The following is an 18,430-nucleotide window of genomic DNA, read 5'->3' as shown; positions in this document are numbered from 1 at the left end:
CTTTTTGAAAGAAAATCTATCGCAATGCTGACTACTCAGTCCCTAAATGCTGGTTGCCCAGCTGTCATAGTGATTTATTATGTTGCGTCGCTTAGACAGTACAAAGAAGTAGATCAGGAATTGCATCTTAAATTATTTCATAAACTGCATGCTTGTTCTAAGTTACATTTCTTGAAGTATAGTTTTCTTTCAAAGGGAACCTTTGAGTATCTAAATATTCAAACTGCCATAGTTGACCCGTTTGTGTGTATATAGCTTCCAGCTTGTCATCCTAGTCTTGACTTGGCGTGTCTTTCAGCTATACAGTGGTCTGTTGCTGAAGGCATATCTATGTTGTAACGTTGAGCAGACCAAGGAAGTACAATCCTAATTTCATCTGTCCACATTCTGTTAATTACAGTAAGCATCCTATACTAAGTGTTTTTGTATGTGTATATTCTTGCTGCTTTCAGTACAAGTTAAATCATTTGTACAGCTAAATATGAAATGTTCTCTTTTTCATTGTCTGGAGTTTAACTTTGAAGAAAAACAGTGTTGCATCACCACCAGGTTTTTTGGGGTGTCTTGCATTTTAGTAGGAGCTCCCACATTAATGAAAGGCAGAGTTTGGATTTTAAGGCAAACCACTGTTGCTGACTTCATATGGAGAATTAATTTGGTTTGTTATACAGCATGAGGCTACAGCCTTCTCCCTAGAGTACGGTTACTTAAACTATTGGTCAGGATCTAAATTTGGTCATGGACAGGTTTATGATGGGTCACCACATGTCATCCACATGACTGTGTAGTATATAAGTGCATACTGCTGAGATCTGATGCTATAAACAATGTGATGAAAACATGATTCCTGCCCACTGCACCCCCCCCCTCCCCATTTTTTCAAAACCTGTTAAATTAATATGGTTAATAGCATGTATACATATGAGGGACTAGAGCACAGTCAGGGAATGCCACAGGCAAGGTAGTGAGGTGAAGATACCTTGGCACTACTTAAAAATGTTAAAAGAAAATATAACCAAGGGTTTACTCATCCATAGCGTACAGTACACAGGCAATGTATTTTGCACTGGTTATAGGTTCGTACCTTCTGGTAATTGGATCCTGGCAAAGCTTTTGAGGACCCGCCCCGGGCATCTCCCCTATAAGCCTAACCCCTCTCCGTGAGTCCTCAGTTTTTTGCTAGTCTCCTGAGGCAATGTACCTACTACTCTCCCTCGGGTTGAAATTACTCTTCGCTTAATACTTTTTCATTTTTTTCCCTAATTTATAACCAACATAACCCTGTTTTTTAAGAACGTGCCTTAACACTGTAATTACAGCAACTACCTTCTGCTCTGCACTTTTTTGTCCTCAGGATGTCCTGTGCATGTAAATCTCCATTCACATATGCAGAATGCTGTGGCTAAAAGCCTAGATGGCTAAAGCTGGCTATAAAAAGTGCCTCACACATTTTCCTTTTCACAGACGACATCTGTTTGCAGAGCCACCTGACCAATTCATAAAAGTTGGCACATGATGTCAAGGTTTTACTCCCACAGCGGGATCCAAATACTCCCATTCTCAAGAACTTCTACCTCAAAACGCTGAGCACCTGAATGCTCCACTCAGGCTTCGCCTTTAGAACACAACACCAGCCCTTCTTTTTTGGCACAAGACCTGGCCCTAAAGTCCACCAAATTTTCCCCAAAGCCCTCTTCCCAATAAGGGGTGCCTTCACACCTAAGAGAGTGTGTGTGTGTGTGTGTGTGTGTAAGAGTAAAGAGTCTGTTACAGCTTGTCTCTCTGGTCAGAAATGCCCCACACCTGTGGGTTCAATTGGTGGCTTCAAAGAGGTACACAATAGAGTTCAAAACACTTCCCTGTTTTTGCTTTATTCTCTCAAATCCGCAAAAAACTGCCCAAGGACAGTCAGATATGCAGAATGGGCTGCAGCATCTCTTGTACCAGGGAATAGTTATGCTTGTACCCCCTACAAAGACAAGGTTGTCTACACCCAAGACCATAATTTCTTCCCAAGGTGGTATCGGCTTTGCACCTCAACAAGCATGTAGACCTACCTATGCCTTGCTCCAAAGAAACTAATGGAAATCTCTGTTTATTGTAAAGACCTAGTCAGAAGCAATTAGTCTACCTCAAAGCTATAGCTTCCATCAGATAGACTGATTCCCTTTTTCTGTTCTCTGAACCTTTCAAGAGACACCCTGCTTTCAAGTCCGCCATTGTGAGATGGATCAGAAATCTAATCTCTCAAGCTTACGTCTTAAGGACCAGTCTTCTGCACTTTTACATACCCATCCTTCCAAATTGGTGGGTCTTTCCTGGGCATTTCAGCACCAGGTCTCTGCAGCTCAGCTGTGTAAGGCCGCTGCTTGTTCCTCGGTTCATACTTTTTCAAAGTTCGCCACGTGAATCTTCTGCGGATGCAGCTTTTGGCAACAAGGTTCTGGCAGCAGCACTCTGAAGTTAGGTCTTTTTGATACTTGTTGTTGGGTCTGTTGTAACAATTCTGTTTGCCTGGCTGCTGCCCACACTTCTTATTCGCTGCTTGGGGATGTCCAAGGATCTATGAATACTTTGCATGTGTCCTGTACTTTAAAATCTGGAATTTACAGGCAATTCAAAATTCAGCTTTTTTCCCCACTTTACTGAAGCTTACAGAAATGTTAGAGTGCCCGCAGTGTGTTGACACTATTTGTTTTTGGCATTGCTATTGTTTTGGTAATAATCCCCCCCCCCCCCCCCCCTCCCCCCCACCTTAGTGGATTCTTCATAGGTAGATAATTTCCTGAAGCCAGTGGTTGGCTGCAGTCTAATCTGGGCCAATCATGGTCGGGGTGGAGGAGGTCAAGCTCTGACCCAATCCCACTAATACGTGGACCTATTTTTAAAGGGTCTCTACTGCTTTTCAGTTCTACGTGAAGTGAAAAGGACTGCTCATGCTTGGGGACAAAGTTCTTATATCCTATGGCCTTGCCAATGTTGCATGGATGAGCAGAAGTAGTGACACACAGGAGATTGGAGTATTTTGCAGCTGACAACCTCATGCTGTACATTCTCGCTTCCATCAAATAGCAGGTCTGCACTGTACCCATTTTCCATGTTGGTCCTGTATTACCCTTTCTTCATTTTATACATATACTTTCTTTTTATTTGGTTATTAGCTTAACAAATTCCTTACGGATAAAAAGAAAATGATCTTTGTAACATCCTTTGTGAGCTCCTGTACCTTTTTTTTCTTTTTTCCTTCTCACGTCTGTTTGGAATGCACAGTTTACTTTTAGTTGTGGTCATGTACAATGCTCTATGCACATTACAAATCTATAGTCCTTAGTCCATCTCAGGAGTGAGGGAGAGAAACCAGCTGCATTCTTACATACAGTGGGACCATGGAGAATGAATGTAGCTGGATCACAGCAACAGCAAAAAAGCAGTTTGGATGAGACTGCAAAGGAAGATACCTTTTTTTGAATAAACTCTTCAATAGAAGATTTTTTTTTTTTTTACCAGAGTTTAGTATCGCTTTAAAATTTGTAGATGCAAAGTCATTTTATTTAGCAATACTTTGTTCTGCTCTACAATTTTGTCCCCATTTATATTACATTATAAATAACAGCCCAGTGCTGCCTGTTTATGTGAATTGTTTTGTTAATAGCTTGAGTTACAGTTTTAGTTAATGGTTACATCTGTGTGGTATGGGAAGATAAAAGTAAACGTGTTTACTATGTAGAGAAAGCAATCCAGTTTACATTTTTTTTTATATATTAAACATTTCGATGTTTTGACGCTATCCCTATAGAAAATACCATTGTTTGATGTGAGTATTCTGCGTGCCAATCTGTGTATGCCAAAATACTTACTATAGTTAAAGTAAGCAATCTGGCCAATGTTTTCTAAATTAAATGTATATTTGAAAAATCTCTTTAAATCTGTTTGTTATATAGAAGCATATATAGGCTGCAAATGTATGTTTCGTTATTTGGATAAGCTTTTTTAGCATGGTTTTTGCCTTACGATAGACCTACCACACACCTGCTAATGGGGGTTTTAGAGCATCAGTTTATTTTTGAGTTTGTGGCTTCACTTCTGCTAAGCTAGCTACACTCGCATACCTAATGAATTCAGTTATTTGCTGCTTTGCATGGAATATTGTAGAGCAATGTGGTACTTGCTTTATTAGTAATAATGACATATTTTTATATTGGCTTTGTTGACTGTCTTTTTTTTGCCAAGTGTACATTGCTGATAGTGTATTAAATTTGCTAAACTGGTTTGCAGCCCAGATTAGAAGCTTGAAATCTCAAGATTCTAATACAGATATTTTGCCATAGATTTCCCATGAACATATTTTCTTATGTGATTTTGGATCTCAAAATATGTGTATACCTGCAGTATCATTGGTATTCATAAGTGCATACATGGAAATCTTCCCCTTAAATATTTGACAAGGCAATATTCATCATTTTGGAAACGCTTTAAAATCCTGTGTGCAAATCGGCTAGCTATATACGTGGGAATTTTCCACAAAATCTAAATATAAGGAAATGTGTTTGTAGATGTGTTGCTTACACATACAGATATTCCTTTTCCAGCAGTGAATGGTGAGAAATCTGATGATGCTTATCTGGATCATATACAACAGATAACTCCTGTGTTGGTTCCCACCAACTCAAATAACATTTACGTGCACTACATTGGGGTCAAAAGAACAGTTTTTATGTAAAGTTAAGGAAACCGTTATTGATCCCAATAATTTTCTAAATGGAAAATGTCAAGAAGTGATAACAAGCACTCTGATGTTCACAAGTGCCCATTGAAGTACAGAAGTTAACCTAAACATAGGATCTATTAGTAAATATCAGACTGTGTATTTCCTGCTGTATTTGATTTTAATTTATCGGTGGGGGGTGGGGTAGAATTGGTTTCAAAAAGTGGAACATTTTAATGAGATTTGTTAATCATGACATTAATAAAACTTAACAATATGGAGTCTTCTTAACACTGTTTTCAGGAACTTTTTAGTTTAAGATTTCCTAGGTTTATTAACATGTGATTTCCCATTTTTTTCTTGCAGGCCTGTGGGAATGCCAAAAATGGAAAAAGTTTACTTGCACAATCCTAGTTCAGATGAAACTATTACTTTAGTATCAATATCAGCAACAACATCGCATTTTCATGCTTCTTTTTTTCAAAACCGGGTAAGAAATCTGCTGTTTTACCACTTATGTATTTTGGTTTGCTCCCTACTTAATTTTTTTCTGTTAAACTTTATATTCAGAATATGATTACTGTGGTGGGATTATATCCATCTATGACATGTATTTGGCTCTGAAAATTAAAGTAGTTATACTGGTTTGCTAAAGGAGTTGAGAATATTCAAAAATAAAATGCCCAAAAAAAAGCAGTTCCTGTTTATATACCCAGCCATGTGTTGGTGAAATAAGTACTGATGATTGTTTAGTTTAAGCAAATATTCACATAATTTATAGTGTGAAGATTCACAGCTCCTGTAGTGAAGCAGCATGAATGAGTTTCTGATGAACAGACTATTGACTTTTGATACTCTTCAGACCTTTTTGATAACTGTTTTTATATAAGAAAATACTTCATTGGTAACCAATCACTGGAGCGCAGTCTGAACCCCTTCTGTAATAACCAAATTCATTGGTTAATAGGATGCCCAGAAAATTAAAGCACAAATGGAGTCTAAATATGTAAAAATGGGGTTTATTTCAACAGACCAAGCTTGCAATTTATTTGCAATGTAATCACTGACTAGCAGTTAGATGAATTTCTGCTTGAGTTTCCCAAGACTGGTGATGCAATGTGATACACTGCAGATTAAAGCAGAATTTCTACTGAACAGCATGCCATTTTTTTCCTTTTTGTATAGCACCTATTCTCCCCCCCCCCCCCCCCCCAAAAAAAAGTTTTGAAGTCTGTTTTTTTCTAGTTGCCTGTGCTGTTTTTGCCATACCATCTACAGAAAATAATCTGTATGACACAAGTTATACCCTTAACCATTCCTGCATTTATAATTTATGTAATAAAGCTGTAATTTTTACCTCTGAAATTCAAAGCTCTTTGTTAATGCATTGCAAAATGTTGTCATTGTCGTATATTTAGAGTCAACATGTTCAGTCAGACCTTTAAACTCTACAATCCGTAAAATTTATGCTGATTGGGAAGCTTTAGCTGCGACTTAAAGGGGTGTGTTGTCCCTATGCAGAGAGAGTGCTATTTCTGTACAAATAGCAAGGGTCTTTCTCTGTAGCATGGGGGGGTTCTACCCAGACTGGCTTATTTATTAAGAAAATGATCTGTAAGTCTTTGCACGGTTTTTAATGGCCCTGGAATGATATAAACTTTAAAGTGCAATATGGCTATATGGTTTTTTTAATTGGATGGCAGGTTTACTTCAGGGTGAGACTGAGTCTGTATGAAGATGATTTTATTAAGTGAAATAAATTCTTCCCTAATTGAAAAAAGTACATTGGTTTGTAGCCCGGGAAAAAAGGCTGTACACATTGCGCTGTGACCTCCTATTAATAGCTGTGTTTTGTAACGATTTGTGAAGTTCAGTAAGGTATGATGATCAGCTGGCCTTTTTATTGCTCTATTATTTTTGGAGCAGTAGTAAAATCTCAGCTGATCATGAACCCATTAGCAGCAGGAAGGCCAGGCAAGTGTTGTAAAGGGCATTTACACAGACCAGGATAGTCACTCATAAGGTTACTGTCAGTTGTATATTCTGATTTGTTTCTTCTCTAGGAGAAAATGGGCGCCTCATTTAAAATAATTTTCCAGTGTTAGTCAAATCACTTATACAAATCTAATAGTTATAACAGAGCATCACCAAGCAAGCCATAGCTTGTTTAGTCATACTTCTCCTGTAGAGACCCGTTTTCAACAGACATCGGGCTGAAGTCATAGAGCCGCTCCAGGCTCGGGCAAGATCGCAACGGCCCACATGCCTGGACCGACACCCAGCTCAGCCTCTTTCAGCCGCTAAGAGCCTGAGCTTGGCCGCTCCTGCCCCCTCCACAGCCCAGCACTCCAGTAAGCCCGGGAGGGGGGGGGGGGTGCCAGAAGCAGAGAACCAGTGAGAAGTGAGCGATCTGCGGTGTTTGATCGCTCGGTTCTCAGTGTTAGAGCTGGTGGGGGACAGATGCATCATTGGTCCACCTAGGTAAGTAGTAGTAGGCCGGTCATACACTATACAATTTCCTTGTTCAACTTTCCTTTAGATTTACCAAAACCATATAATATGAGGTCAAACCTAAACCCTTTCAATTTGTATGCAATCAGGCAGGCCCTTGCACAACATAGTTGAAGGTAAATCTAAAGGAAATTGAATAAGAAAATTGTATAGTGTATGGCCAGCCTTAATCTGCAAAAAAAAAAAAAATACTTCTCTTTTAAAACCATTGTTAGTATCCCTAGCAATCCAGAATGTACTGTCAGCTATTTCTTATCACATATTAATTGGATTGATCTTCTGTCTTTGCTTCACAGAAAATTCTCCCCGGTGGGAACACATCATTTGATGTAGTGTTTCTTGCAAGAGTAGTGGGAAACGTAGAGAATACTTTATTTATTAACACCTCAAATCATGGGGTATTTACCTATCAGGTAAGAAGTACGTTTTTTTTTTTTTTTTCTTTTTATGTTGTGTGCCTAGGATTATCTTTGTCTATCAGTTTAGTACATGGTAAAAACCTGGAAGAGTTGTGTTTACCAGTGACCTTTTTGAGATCCCCGTTTTTGCACATTAGCAGTTAATTTTACATTTTAACTAGAGGCAAGTTAAAATCTAATGAATGATTGTAGTAAAATGTTGCCTATAATTATTATTAATGATTATAGGCAGTGTCCCATTTTGGGAGATTTTCCTCAACTTCCTATTGTGAGACACAATGGGAGTTCTTAAAAAAAAAAAAAAAATAAATAAATAAAAGAGATCCTATCTTTAGAGTGCTGTCACTGGAATATGTGCCCAGTGAAAACGTTTCCATCTATTCCCATTCCAGTGATAACCAAAATGTTAAGGTTTTGGCATAGCAACCGCTAATAAAAAAACTGACAGAGCTTATGATGCTTTCCTGCTCTGCCCAAGAAAAAAGTGATGTGCTTTAAGGGGATTCTTTTAAAGGGACATTCACAATGGAGTTTAGAAATGGAGTAGAGTTTTTATTCTTACTTAGCCAAGCATGTGCCTCCACTGAAGTGATGACAAAGAAATAGAGGAAGAAAAAGTTTGTAGTGTTATATAAAGGAAAATAAAGTAACAAAGGTACACTTATTATATTTTTTTAAATATTCTTATCTTTATTGCCCAGTACAGGACACCAAAATCTATTCAGAGACCATGGGTTATATGTTGCTACCTTCAGGTGATTGAACTGGCAAAGCTTCACTGGGTCTGGCCCCTAGTATCCCCATATCGACCCTGGCCACGCCGTGAGGCTCCAGTTTTTTGCTCGTGTCTCCTGGAGAAGAATTTTTTACTTTTTTTTTTTTTTTTTTTTTCTCCAGATTTATTACCTCCTTTGAGTGACCCTGCTATCATGTCTTACAGATTGGTGCCCCTCGAGCACACCTTGGGAACTGTATCCCAGACCCTGTGGGCCTGGCTTGTATAGTGTTTCATGCACTGGATACTGCATTCGGTGCTCACCTTGGCACGTGGCGCAACAAGCATAGTTAGCTGTAGGGCGCTATGCATGGTCCTTTCCAGTGGCACTCAGACTCTCTGCCCATTGTGACGAGCAAAGCCAGAACCCTAGATGGTACCAGGGATGTGGATAAGGTATAACAGGTTTTATGTCTTGATGGCTCTGTAGTATACATTACATCCTACAGGACATACCACAGAGCTATGCACACCAGCTGCATATAAGGCAGAGGTATAGGGAGATTTGCATTTTCAGTGTTTTTCCCTAACTTTACCCATTAGGCCGACCAATGAGACAAAGTTGTTAGTGTTTACCTATTCAAATTTGTTTTTTGTTTGTTTTCACTTCACAACTAGCCTAGTGATTTAGTGCTTGTAAAGTCCTGGTTGCACACTTCTGGCTTCTGTTTTTCTGCAGACAACACAAGTTGATCCTTCGCCACCCCACCTGTTGCAGGATTCCTCAGAGAGACAGCCATTGGAACTCTGTTAGTGCCTCTGTTGCTGCAAAACTCTCTTGTACCCAGCACAAAACTCTCTTAATTCACAGCCATTCCAGGAGTACCCACGCAGGGAAAGACCCTGAGGGAAGTTCAAATTTCTCTCAAGTTAATAGACCTTGTTCCTTGACAACGGAACCACTAACGCCAACACGGCTCCAGGTCCATAACTCAAGCACAGGCATGCAACATGAGGCCTGTCTGAATAAGGAAGAATTTACTGCCACTATGTCTGATCTTTCATCAGTTATAACCACTTCTGGAATCAGCGAATGCTATCGGCCGCGGGAGCTCTTCCATCTCGCCTTCCCCTGACTCTATATTCATGGGCAAAGACCAGAACTGTTACCACACTTGGAGGAATTTAAGAACTCCCTAACAACCCTTTTCTGGAGCTAGTTCAAAAATGGCCTCAATCAGATTAAAAAATTCCGTGTCCTGTACTTTACAATAAAGATAAGAGGAATTTTGACATACCTGTAAATTCTGTGTCTTGGAGTACAGTACAGGACCCAGGTCCTCCTCTATCTTATCTGTTATCTCTTTATTGCTTTCTAAACAAAACTGGAGCTTCACAGGGTAGGCAGGACACTAGGGGGTAGACCCAACAAAGCTTTTGACAGCGTCTATTCACCTGAATGTAGCAGGATATAGCCCATGGTCTGTGAATCTGTTCCTGTGTCTTGTACTGTACTCAAAGATATGGAATTTTTAGTTTGAAGAAAAATGGTATTTGTAATGGATAATATAAGAATAAGTTATCAAGTGTGACTTTGGAATTCTTTGGTCTCTAATTGTCAGTTTTGTGTTATGCTCAGGAACTATTTATGCTCGGGAAGAACATAATTTTTCAACTTTACAAATTTTCACAAATTGAGGCTTACGTAGAATTGTAGTTCTGAAGTATGAAGTCCTATAGTTTAGTTGCCTTTTCAGTGCTTGCTTTAGTTACTTATGAGTAAATAAGGATTGGGTGTATTGAGTCTGTATTATGTGCATGTGATTTTTTTTTTGTTTGTTTTTTTGTTAAATATATTATCCTATTTACACACTCTACATTTGTTTTTGTAGGTTTTTGGAGTTGGGATCCCCAACCCATATCGTTTGCGCCCATTTATTGGGGCACGAGTTCCTGTAAATAGCAGTTTTTCACCTTTAATAAATATTCACAACCCCCACAGTGAACCTTTACAGGTATGTGGTGTTAGATAGTTGTGTGTTCTAAAAAATTGCTTATTTGGATAAAGTGTTCTCTATAAATTTGGTTTGTCTATCTGTGCATGTGCCTGTTCACAAAAGTCCATTATTTACATTAGTGATATGAAATACTGCATGTTTTTTTTAACTGGAAGTTTTCAGGAGAAATAACTTTTTAAATAAATCACTTTGAAGCAAAATAATGGTCAGTGAGCATCAATTCAGCCTGATTAGTGCCCATCTGCAGCCTCAATGCTTCCTAATCTGTGCCCATCTGCAGCTTCAGTGCAGCCTGATCTGCGCCCATCTCCCCCATCAATGCAGCTCACCATCTCTCGCAGGAAATCACCGAGCCGTCACATACAGTCCCGCCATCGGCATTGGACCAGCTTCTGTGATAGACAGAACACTGGTCCAGTGCCGGTGGCAGGACTGTGTGTGTGACGTGAGAGCCGAGTGGAGAGGAGATGATGGCTCGGTGCATTCTGGTGGCACTCCTCCCCCTCCGAGGTACGCTTTCCCCCTATTTTCGGGGGAAAAAAATGCATGTTATACGCCGATAAATACAGTAAGTAGCCTGTGCACTTTGTATGCATTTATTTAGTTTATTTGTTTCTCATGTAACCTTTTAGTATATGTACAGTATTTAGAGGCATTCCAGGAATGGTGTATATTTTTATATAGTTACATTGGTCCAGCTTGACCAATGTCCCTTAAAGCTGGAAAGCACTCGGGTAGATACTGCTACTCCAGTGATCACTTGCTTCCAGATCTCATGCGGAGCAGCTGGGTTGATGCATTGTGAACACAGAAGGTTGGACTCTCAGTACAGGTGCCGTTTAGAGAATGCTGTGCATTTTCTGAATGCGTGCCAATCCTGCTCTGCCTTGATGAAGTGGAGAGCGTGATTTCAATGCCCCGCCTCTCCACCTCATCAAGTCGTACAATGCTTTGCATTCATTCAAAATGTATGTGGTATATACAGTTAGGCCCCTTTCACACGATCGGATTGATCAGGCCACCCATTGTCCTCTATGGCAGTGGTCATCAACCCTGTCCTCAGGGCCCACTAACAGGCCAGGTTTGCACGATAACTGAAATGCATCACAGGTGATATAATTTGCTTTTCAGTGATTGCAGTATTCTAGTCTGCGTCTCCCCAAGGTAATGCCTAAAACCTGGCCTGTTAGTGGGCCCTGAGGACAGGGTTGATGACCACTGCTCTATGGGGAGGCGGATGTCAGCGGACATGTGTCCGCTGATGCCCACCGGGCATCTGATCCAACAAAATCCACTGAAAAGACGTATGGGGATACGTTTGCCATCCGTCCAGCGGGTCTGATCAAATAGCAATAGGTTGGAAACTAACATGCAGTCTGTTTCCATCCAACCGCCCCATAGAGGAGAGCGGGCTCTGTCAGTGGTTCGCACTGCATTGTGGAGTGGACAGGACCTGTCATCTGCCTGATCAGTGGAGAGATCCCCCACTGAGCAGGCGGACTCCGCCCAGACAGATCCACCCCCTGTGAAAAATGACCTTACACTGGTCCAAGCTGGACCAATGTCACTATGTAAAAATATGCCATGCCTGGATTTTATCTTTAAATCTGATACAGTGGTCCTCCCTTTTTTTTCCCCCAGATAGTTTTCCTTAGTTTTAAATGCAATAAATATTTACACAGTTATTACATTATTTATAATTACAAAACCTAGTATGCAAACTTTTTCATCAATCTGCTTTAATTCCTTTCCACAAGTACATGCATGTATGCTGACTGGAGGATAGAACAAAGTGAGCAAATGAATGACTCAACAGTGTCCTTTTGTATTTTCTGTAGACTAGGGCAATAGACTAGGATGCAATGGCACTCATGTTGCACTTGTGTATTGAGTAATGCAAGGACAATTTTTCATTTGCACTCTTTCATTTATTTGGATTCAGGAATGGTATTGTGATTGGTTTCTATGGGTTGCAGCATTTTGTACATTTACATTTCCTTTAGTGCTTCTCTATATGTTAAGCCTATACGATAATGGATAAAAGGGAGCATGGATTACATCCCTTTACTTTCAGCCAAGCTTTGAATTTTCACCAGCCAATTGGATAAAGGTTTAATAATTTTCAGGTTATTCATTAATGAACAACCACCACAATTGGCTTCTTGTTTAAAAGTCTGGACTTCCTTAGTGCATGTGTGGGCAGAAATCTAGAATAAAACATACTGCGGACAGCTATTGAATGCATGCATTGTTCCCATCTCATCTTTAAAAACACTTTAATACAAGTAAATATCTGATAAAGTTGTCAGATAATCAGTTAGTTCCTGACTTCCTGTAGTGGGCTAAAACACTTCCACCACTATGCCAAAATCTCAGAAAGGGTTGTCAGCCATGCCCCATTATCATGTTATTTTCACAAATGCGAGTATTCTTATTGATTCCCTTGAGATTACCTGCTTGTGTAAAATGGTAAGGACTGGAAAATTAGCTTCACTTAAATTTATATCATGTGATAACAGCGAAGGGTGTAAAGCACAACGATTTCAGAAAAGAAGCAAGTATGTAAACAAGGTTGATCTATGGAGAGGAAGCGGAAGGAAGCTGTTCTGTAATCCAACAGACAGGGCTGACAACAGCTTGGAATTTTAGTGGAGCAGTGGCAGTGCTGTCAGCCCATTACAGTGGGTTATGAGCAGACTATTTTTCTGTATTTGCAGTGTTTTTTTTTTTTTTTTGCTCACCATTAAGAGATGAATTCTTTGCTTTGGTTGTTCGTTCACTTGTGAAATATTACTATGTAGATATTTGGCTTGATTACATATTTTTCTGTGACTAGGGAACACTGTTATAAATATATTGCACATTTATTCATAGAGTTTTATTTTAAAAAGATTTGCAAGAGTTTATCTGTGTTTTAACTGCCTCTTTGCATACTAATTCAGGTTGTAGAAATGTACTCTAGTGGGGGTGATCTGCACTTAGAGCTTCCAACAGGACAACAAGGAGGCACCAAGAAATTATGGGTAATAATCACCTTTTATTCAGAATAACTAGGATTGCTTCAATATTGTCATTTTTGAGCATGTTTTGTATTTGTCACCACCTCTTTTAAGTGTTGGGATTCCTACCCCCCACCCCCCCCAAAAAAAAAAAAAAAACCTTACAGTGCATCTCTTAAATATTGTTTAAAGTGGTTCTCAAGGGTAGAGGTTTTTTACCTGCAGGTGAAAAACCTGTGTGCAGCGCGCCCCCCACCAGCCACCCCAATCCTTACCTGAGCTCCCTCCGATCTAGCCATGTTCACAATAGCCTTGGTTGTTCCATGACTCTCCCTGATTAGCTGAGACTGCAGCGGGAGCCCATTGGCTCCCACTGTTGTCAATCAGCCAGTGAGGAGAGAGCAGGGGACAGAGCCACGGCTTTGTGTCTTAGATAGCGCAGCGACTCAGGAGTGAGCATGCAGCGGTGCCCCCAGAGCAAGCATACTTCTCTGGGTGCTCTGCTTGAGGGGGAGGAGCCAGGAGTTCCGGCTGAGGACCCAAAAAGTAGAGGATCGGAGCTTCTCTGTGGAAAAACCACTGCACAGAGCAAGTAAGCATAACATGTTTGTTTTTAAAAAAAACAAAGCTTTAATACCACTTTAGCTCTTAATATATAATCTACATTTTTTGCTCATTGAGCTTGATAAATGTGTTTTTGGGTCATGTACATCAATTATCAAGCAAAATGTAATCTATATATTTATTTAAATTATGTGTGCATGTATAAGGTATACAGTCGCAAGAAAAAGTATGTGAACCCACTGGTTTTCTGCTGTATTTGCCATAAAATGTGATCTGGTTCTCACCGAAGTCGCAACAATAGACAAACACAATGTGCTTAAGTTGATAAAACACAAACAACCCTAATTTCTTGTATCTTTATCCACTTCTGGACCAGCGACATACCTGTCTTCGGGTGGTTATACTGGGATGATCCCTGCAGCTGCAGACATCCATCCTGGTACTGTTCGTCTCTTTTGTAACAGCAATCCTAGCAGGTAACTAGCCGCTGGATTGGTTTTACAAGGGGGCTTGCTCCCTCATGGGCTTTGTCCATAGACGCAGATTGTGGGGGTTATCCCCACTCCCTTATCATAGGATTTGACTGACAGCAGCAGGAGCCATGGCTCCCGCTGCTTTCAATCTCCCTGCAGAGGGGGGTTAGAGAGGGAAGAGCCGCTTCTTTGTGCACAGTCCTGGATCGAAATTGGGCAATGATATGTATAAGTGGGGAAGGGCTGGGGGGGATCCTGAACACAAAGTTTTTTACCTTAATGCAAGGAACCACTTTAATAGCTGGTGCAATCGCTCCTATGGCAGCAATGAGTTCAAGCAAACGCTTTCAGTAGCTGTGGATCAGACCTGAACAATATTCAGGAGGAATTTTTGATCATTCCTCATTGTAAAACTACTTCAGCTCAGACACATTTTGTAGTATGTCCGGTGTAAACGGCTCTTGAGGTCATCATTCCACAGTATCCTTATGGATTTAAGGTCTGGGCTCTTGCAAATTTATATTTATGCCAAATTACTACAGAAAACCAGTTAATTCAAAGGGGGTCACATACTTTTTCTTGCCATTGTGTATATAAGCTTGCATCTTTGTTTGCTTCTGTGTTTTTAACCATGGTGTAGTTTTTTGTTAAAGTCTTTGCTGCTGGGTGTTCTTATTAAACACGATTATTTATATATCAAATTATTAATGCTTTATAGGAAATCCCACCATATGAAACAAAGGGTGTAATGCGTGCAAGCTTCTCATCACGAGAGGCAGACAATCATACTGCCTTTATTAGGATTAAAACCAATGCCTCAGACAGCGCAGAATTCATTATCCTTCCCGTGGAGGTGGAAGTCACCACAGGTTTGCATTGTGCTTATTTTAAACATTGTCATCATGTCTGTGAAACAAAGTGTAACAGTTTAATGGTTCATTTTCAGCTCCCGGTATTTATTCATCAATAGAGATGCTAGATTTTGGTACGCTACGAACGCAAGGTAAGCCAATATTTTTCTAATGTCAGAAATGCAAACTGTGAGCTTTTAAAATAACATACTTCAAATACTCTTATGTAGTTTTTGCAAAAGAAATGTATGATTTTTTTAATAAATGCAACCACATCTACTATTGCGTAATTAGTAAAATGTATAATGACTGTGTGTGTACTAAAATACTTTGTGTTTTAATTCTGAGTGCACAAATGGCTGCATAGTGAGAACTTGAACAGGTTGTGAAATTGATATAATTTAGTCCAATTTTTTTTATTGGGCTTTGGCACTGGGAATGTTTACAGTTATTATGGATTTATATTCTATATTCATTGTATTTCCGATAGCCTGATCTTTTATACTTGGGTGCTTTTGTTGTGTTTGCTGGAATTCTGTACTTTCAACATGCAATATTAAGGCCTCACGCACACTGGATGTTATAAAAACACTAGTAGTGTTTGTGAAAGCTGTAGAGTGAGTTTTTTTGCAGAGTTTTTACAGTAGCGTTTATCAGCATTATTTGAGGGTTTTTTTTAGCTTTTTTTAGCTTTTTTTTACTTTTAGTTTACTCGCTGCAGAAAAAAACACCTGAAGCCAAAAACCACAACTGTAAAAACATGGCGTGACCCCAATCTCGTCAGAGACGCACTTTGCCCATGTGATTACCTGTGTCCAATCACAGCCGATCATCTGTAAACAAGAAAGTGCCGTTTATGGCTCTCCTCACCTCAGTGTGAGGTGAGGAGAGCCGATTAGTGGCATCTCCTCACAGGGAAGATGTGAAAAGGTAATCGGAGCACTGATAATGAGTGCCCTGATTACAATGCAATGCCCATCAGTTATGCCAATCGGTGCTGCATATTAGTCCCTCCTCATCAGTGCAGCCCCATCAGCACGCATCAGTGAGGCCACTTTTAAGACTCGTACACACGATTGGATTGTTGGCTGACAGAGCGTCAGACTTTTGTCCGAAGGGTGTGTGCCAGGAACTTGTCTTGCATACTAACGGCACACAATTGTCAGCCAACAAACACGAACGTAGTGACATACTACGAGGAATTTCAGCTCTTTAGTGCCACCCTTTGGACTCCTGCTAATGTCGTATTTGGTGAGCATTGATTCCGAGCATGTGTGTTTGTACTTTTGTGTGACAGACTTGTGTACAGACGAGACGAAAATCTAACAGGCCATTGTCCGCCGAAAATTTAGCCTGCCAACCAACATTTGTTGGCGGAAAGTTGAACAACAATTGTCTGATGGAGCGTACTAATGGTCAGATTTTAGGCAAAGTCTGTCATCACACAATTCCCTGCAGAAAATCCGATCGTGTGTACGAGGCTTGACACTGAGGCGCTGGCAGCGTTGACGGTAAAGCGCCACTTGTTTTAGCGGCATTTTACCGACATTTTAGCAGTGCTTTTCGGCTGCTAGCAGGGTGCTTTTAACCCCCGCTAGTGGCCGAAAAAGGCTTAAAAAGCGTCCCTGCCGAAGCACTTTGCAGGCACTTCGGCAGCTCTGGCCATTTGATTTCAATGGCAGGGGCGGTGGAGGAGCGCTGTATACAGTACTCCTCCACCGCCCCAAAGGTGCTGCTTGCAGGACTTTTTCCTGTTCTGCAAGCGCACCGCCCCAGTGTGAAAGCACTCGGGCTGTAGAAGAGGCAGTTTACAGGTGCTTTTCAGGCACTATATTTTAGCACAAAAACGCCTCAGTGTGAAAGTGGCCTGAAGGAGAAAAATTACTTATTTACAAAATTTTCTGACAGAAACTAAGAACTAATGAAAAATGGCCTGGGCAGGAAGGGGGTGAGAGTGCCCTGTATTGAAGTAGTTAAATACATTTTAACTGTCCAAAAGGTACCTATTGTGACTTCTGACATCGTGCTCACACATGATAAAACCTTTGCAAGGTAAATATGTTCTATACTAGAATGACAACAATCAGAATTCCAAATTTGCATACTTTCAGGTATTTGTGGTATGGACGATTGGGAGTCTTGTATTTAAGATGTAATTGAAGAATCTTCAGGCACTCTTTGATCACTTAAAAATGTAACTTGACGTATTTAGTGTATGTTCTCTAAGGAGTGTGACAGTACAATTTGCATCATGGTTAGGGAGTGTCACCTTCATGCCCTGTCAAGTTATTTTTTTGAGATTTATTTATGAAATATCACCTTGCACTTTTTTTGAAACCAACCTCCTGTTCATATTTCCTATTCAAGCATGTGTGCAACTATCATACAGTTTCTTGAGACGTGTGCAAAATTGATGATGCTATTTCAGCGGCGTTGATAATAAAGCCACGACTAAGACAGTATGGTTATGTATTGTATTTATTTTATTATGAAAATAGTCCTGTTTAGCAGACCTTTAATCTTAGGGCCCTTTCACACTGCTGCGCTTTTGATGTGTTCTTATTGACTTACAATGGAAGGTGCCCCTTTGCTGTGCTTTTGAGCAACTGCACCAAAGATGCAGCATGCAGGACATTTCAAAGCACAGTGCACCAGCACTGTGAAGAGTTACATAGGATGTAATGGTGAATAGTTTTTCACACTTTTGTTGCCCTGGAAAAGCATGGCAAAGGCACCAGTGTTTTAAAGGGGGCCTTAGCCAGAGATAACATGTTACGTTAAAGAGATCAAATTGCATCTACTCTGCAAAGGAGTAAGTTCGGTTAGTATTCAGAAATGTGTTTTCAGAATGAATTTCCTAAATGCAGTTCTAAAGATGCTAGACATTTTGGCTAGATGGTATAGGTATAAATAAAATATCTATAAAAGTCTTATATTAAAGAAAACAATTGCCTGGGCAGAATCTTAGTGGTTCTCTCTGTCTTCCAGATCTTCCCAAAATATTAAATCTTCATTTACTAAATTCAGGAGCAAAAGATGTTCCCATTACTGTAAGTATGGCATTTATTTCTGTGTTTTATAAATCTTACATTTATTTTTTGAGATGTACAATGTTTCTCCACAATGTGCTGGTTAACCACTTCCCTGCCCGACTCTGCTCTCCATTTATTTATTT

General features: G+C 40.0%; 1 protein-coding gene across 2 annotated transcripts in view; it reads left to right on the top strand.

The window, feature by feature from the left end:
• TMEM131 (transmembrane protein 131) overlaps positions 1–18,430 on the top strand; it is a 317,376-nt gene that overhangs the window by 158,847 nt on the left and 140,099 nt on the right. For both annotated transcript variants that reach the window (XM_073614647.1, XM_073614646.1), the window contains exons 5-11: positions 5,072–5,195; positions 7,513–7,629; positions 10,243–10,365; positions 13,311–13,391; positions 15,123–15,273; positions 15,351–15,407; positions 18,244–18,305. In XM_073614647.1, coding sequence (XP_073470748.1) covers positions 5,072–5,195; positions 7,513–7,629; positions 10,243–10,365; positions 13,311–13,391; positions 15,123–15,273; positions 15,351–15,407; positions 18,244–18,305 — 715 coding nt within the window. The remainder of the gene's footprint in view (positions 1–5,071; positions 5,196–7,512; positions 7,630–10,242; positions 10,366–13,310; positions 13,392–15,122; positions 15,274–15,350; positions 15,408–18,243; positions 18,306–18,430) is intronic.

The sequence above is a fragment of the Aquarana catesbeiana genome, linkage group LG02 (genome assembly GCF_042186555.1).
Source record: "Aquarana catesbeiana isolate 2022-GZ linkage group LG02, ASM4218655v1, whole genome shotgun sequence".
In the NCBI taxonomy this organism is placed as follows: domain Eukaryota; kingdom Metazoa; phylum Chordata; class Amphibia; order Anura; family Ranidae; genus Aquarana; species Aquarana catesbeiana.
This window is presented reverse-complemented; position numbering and strand designations above follow the sequence as displayed.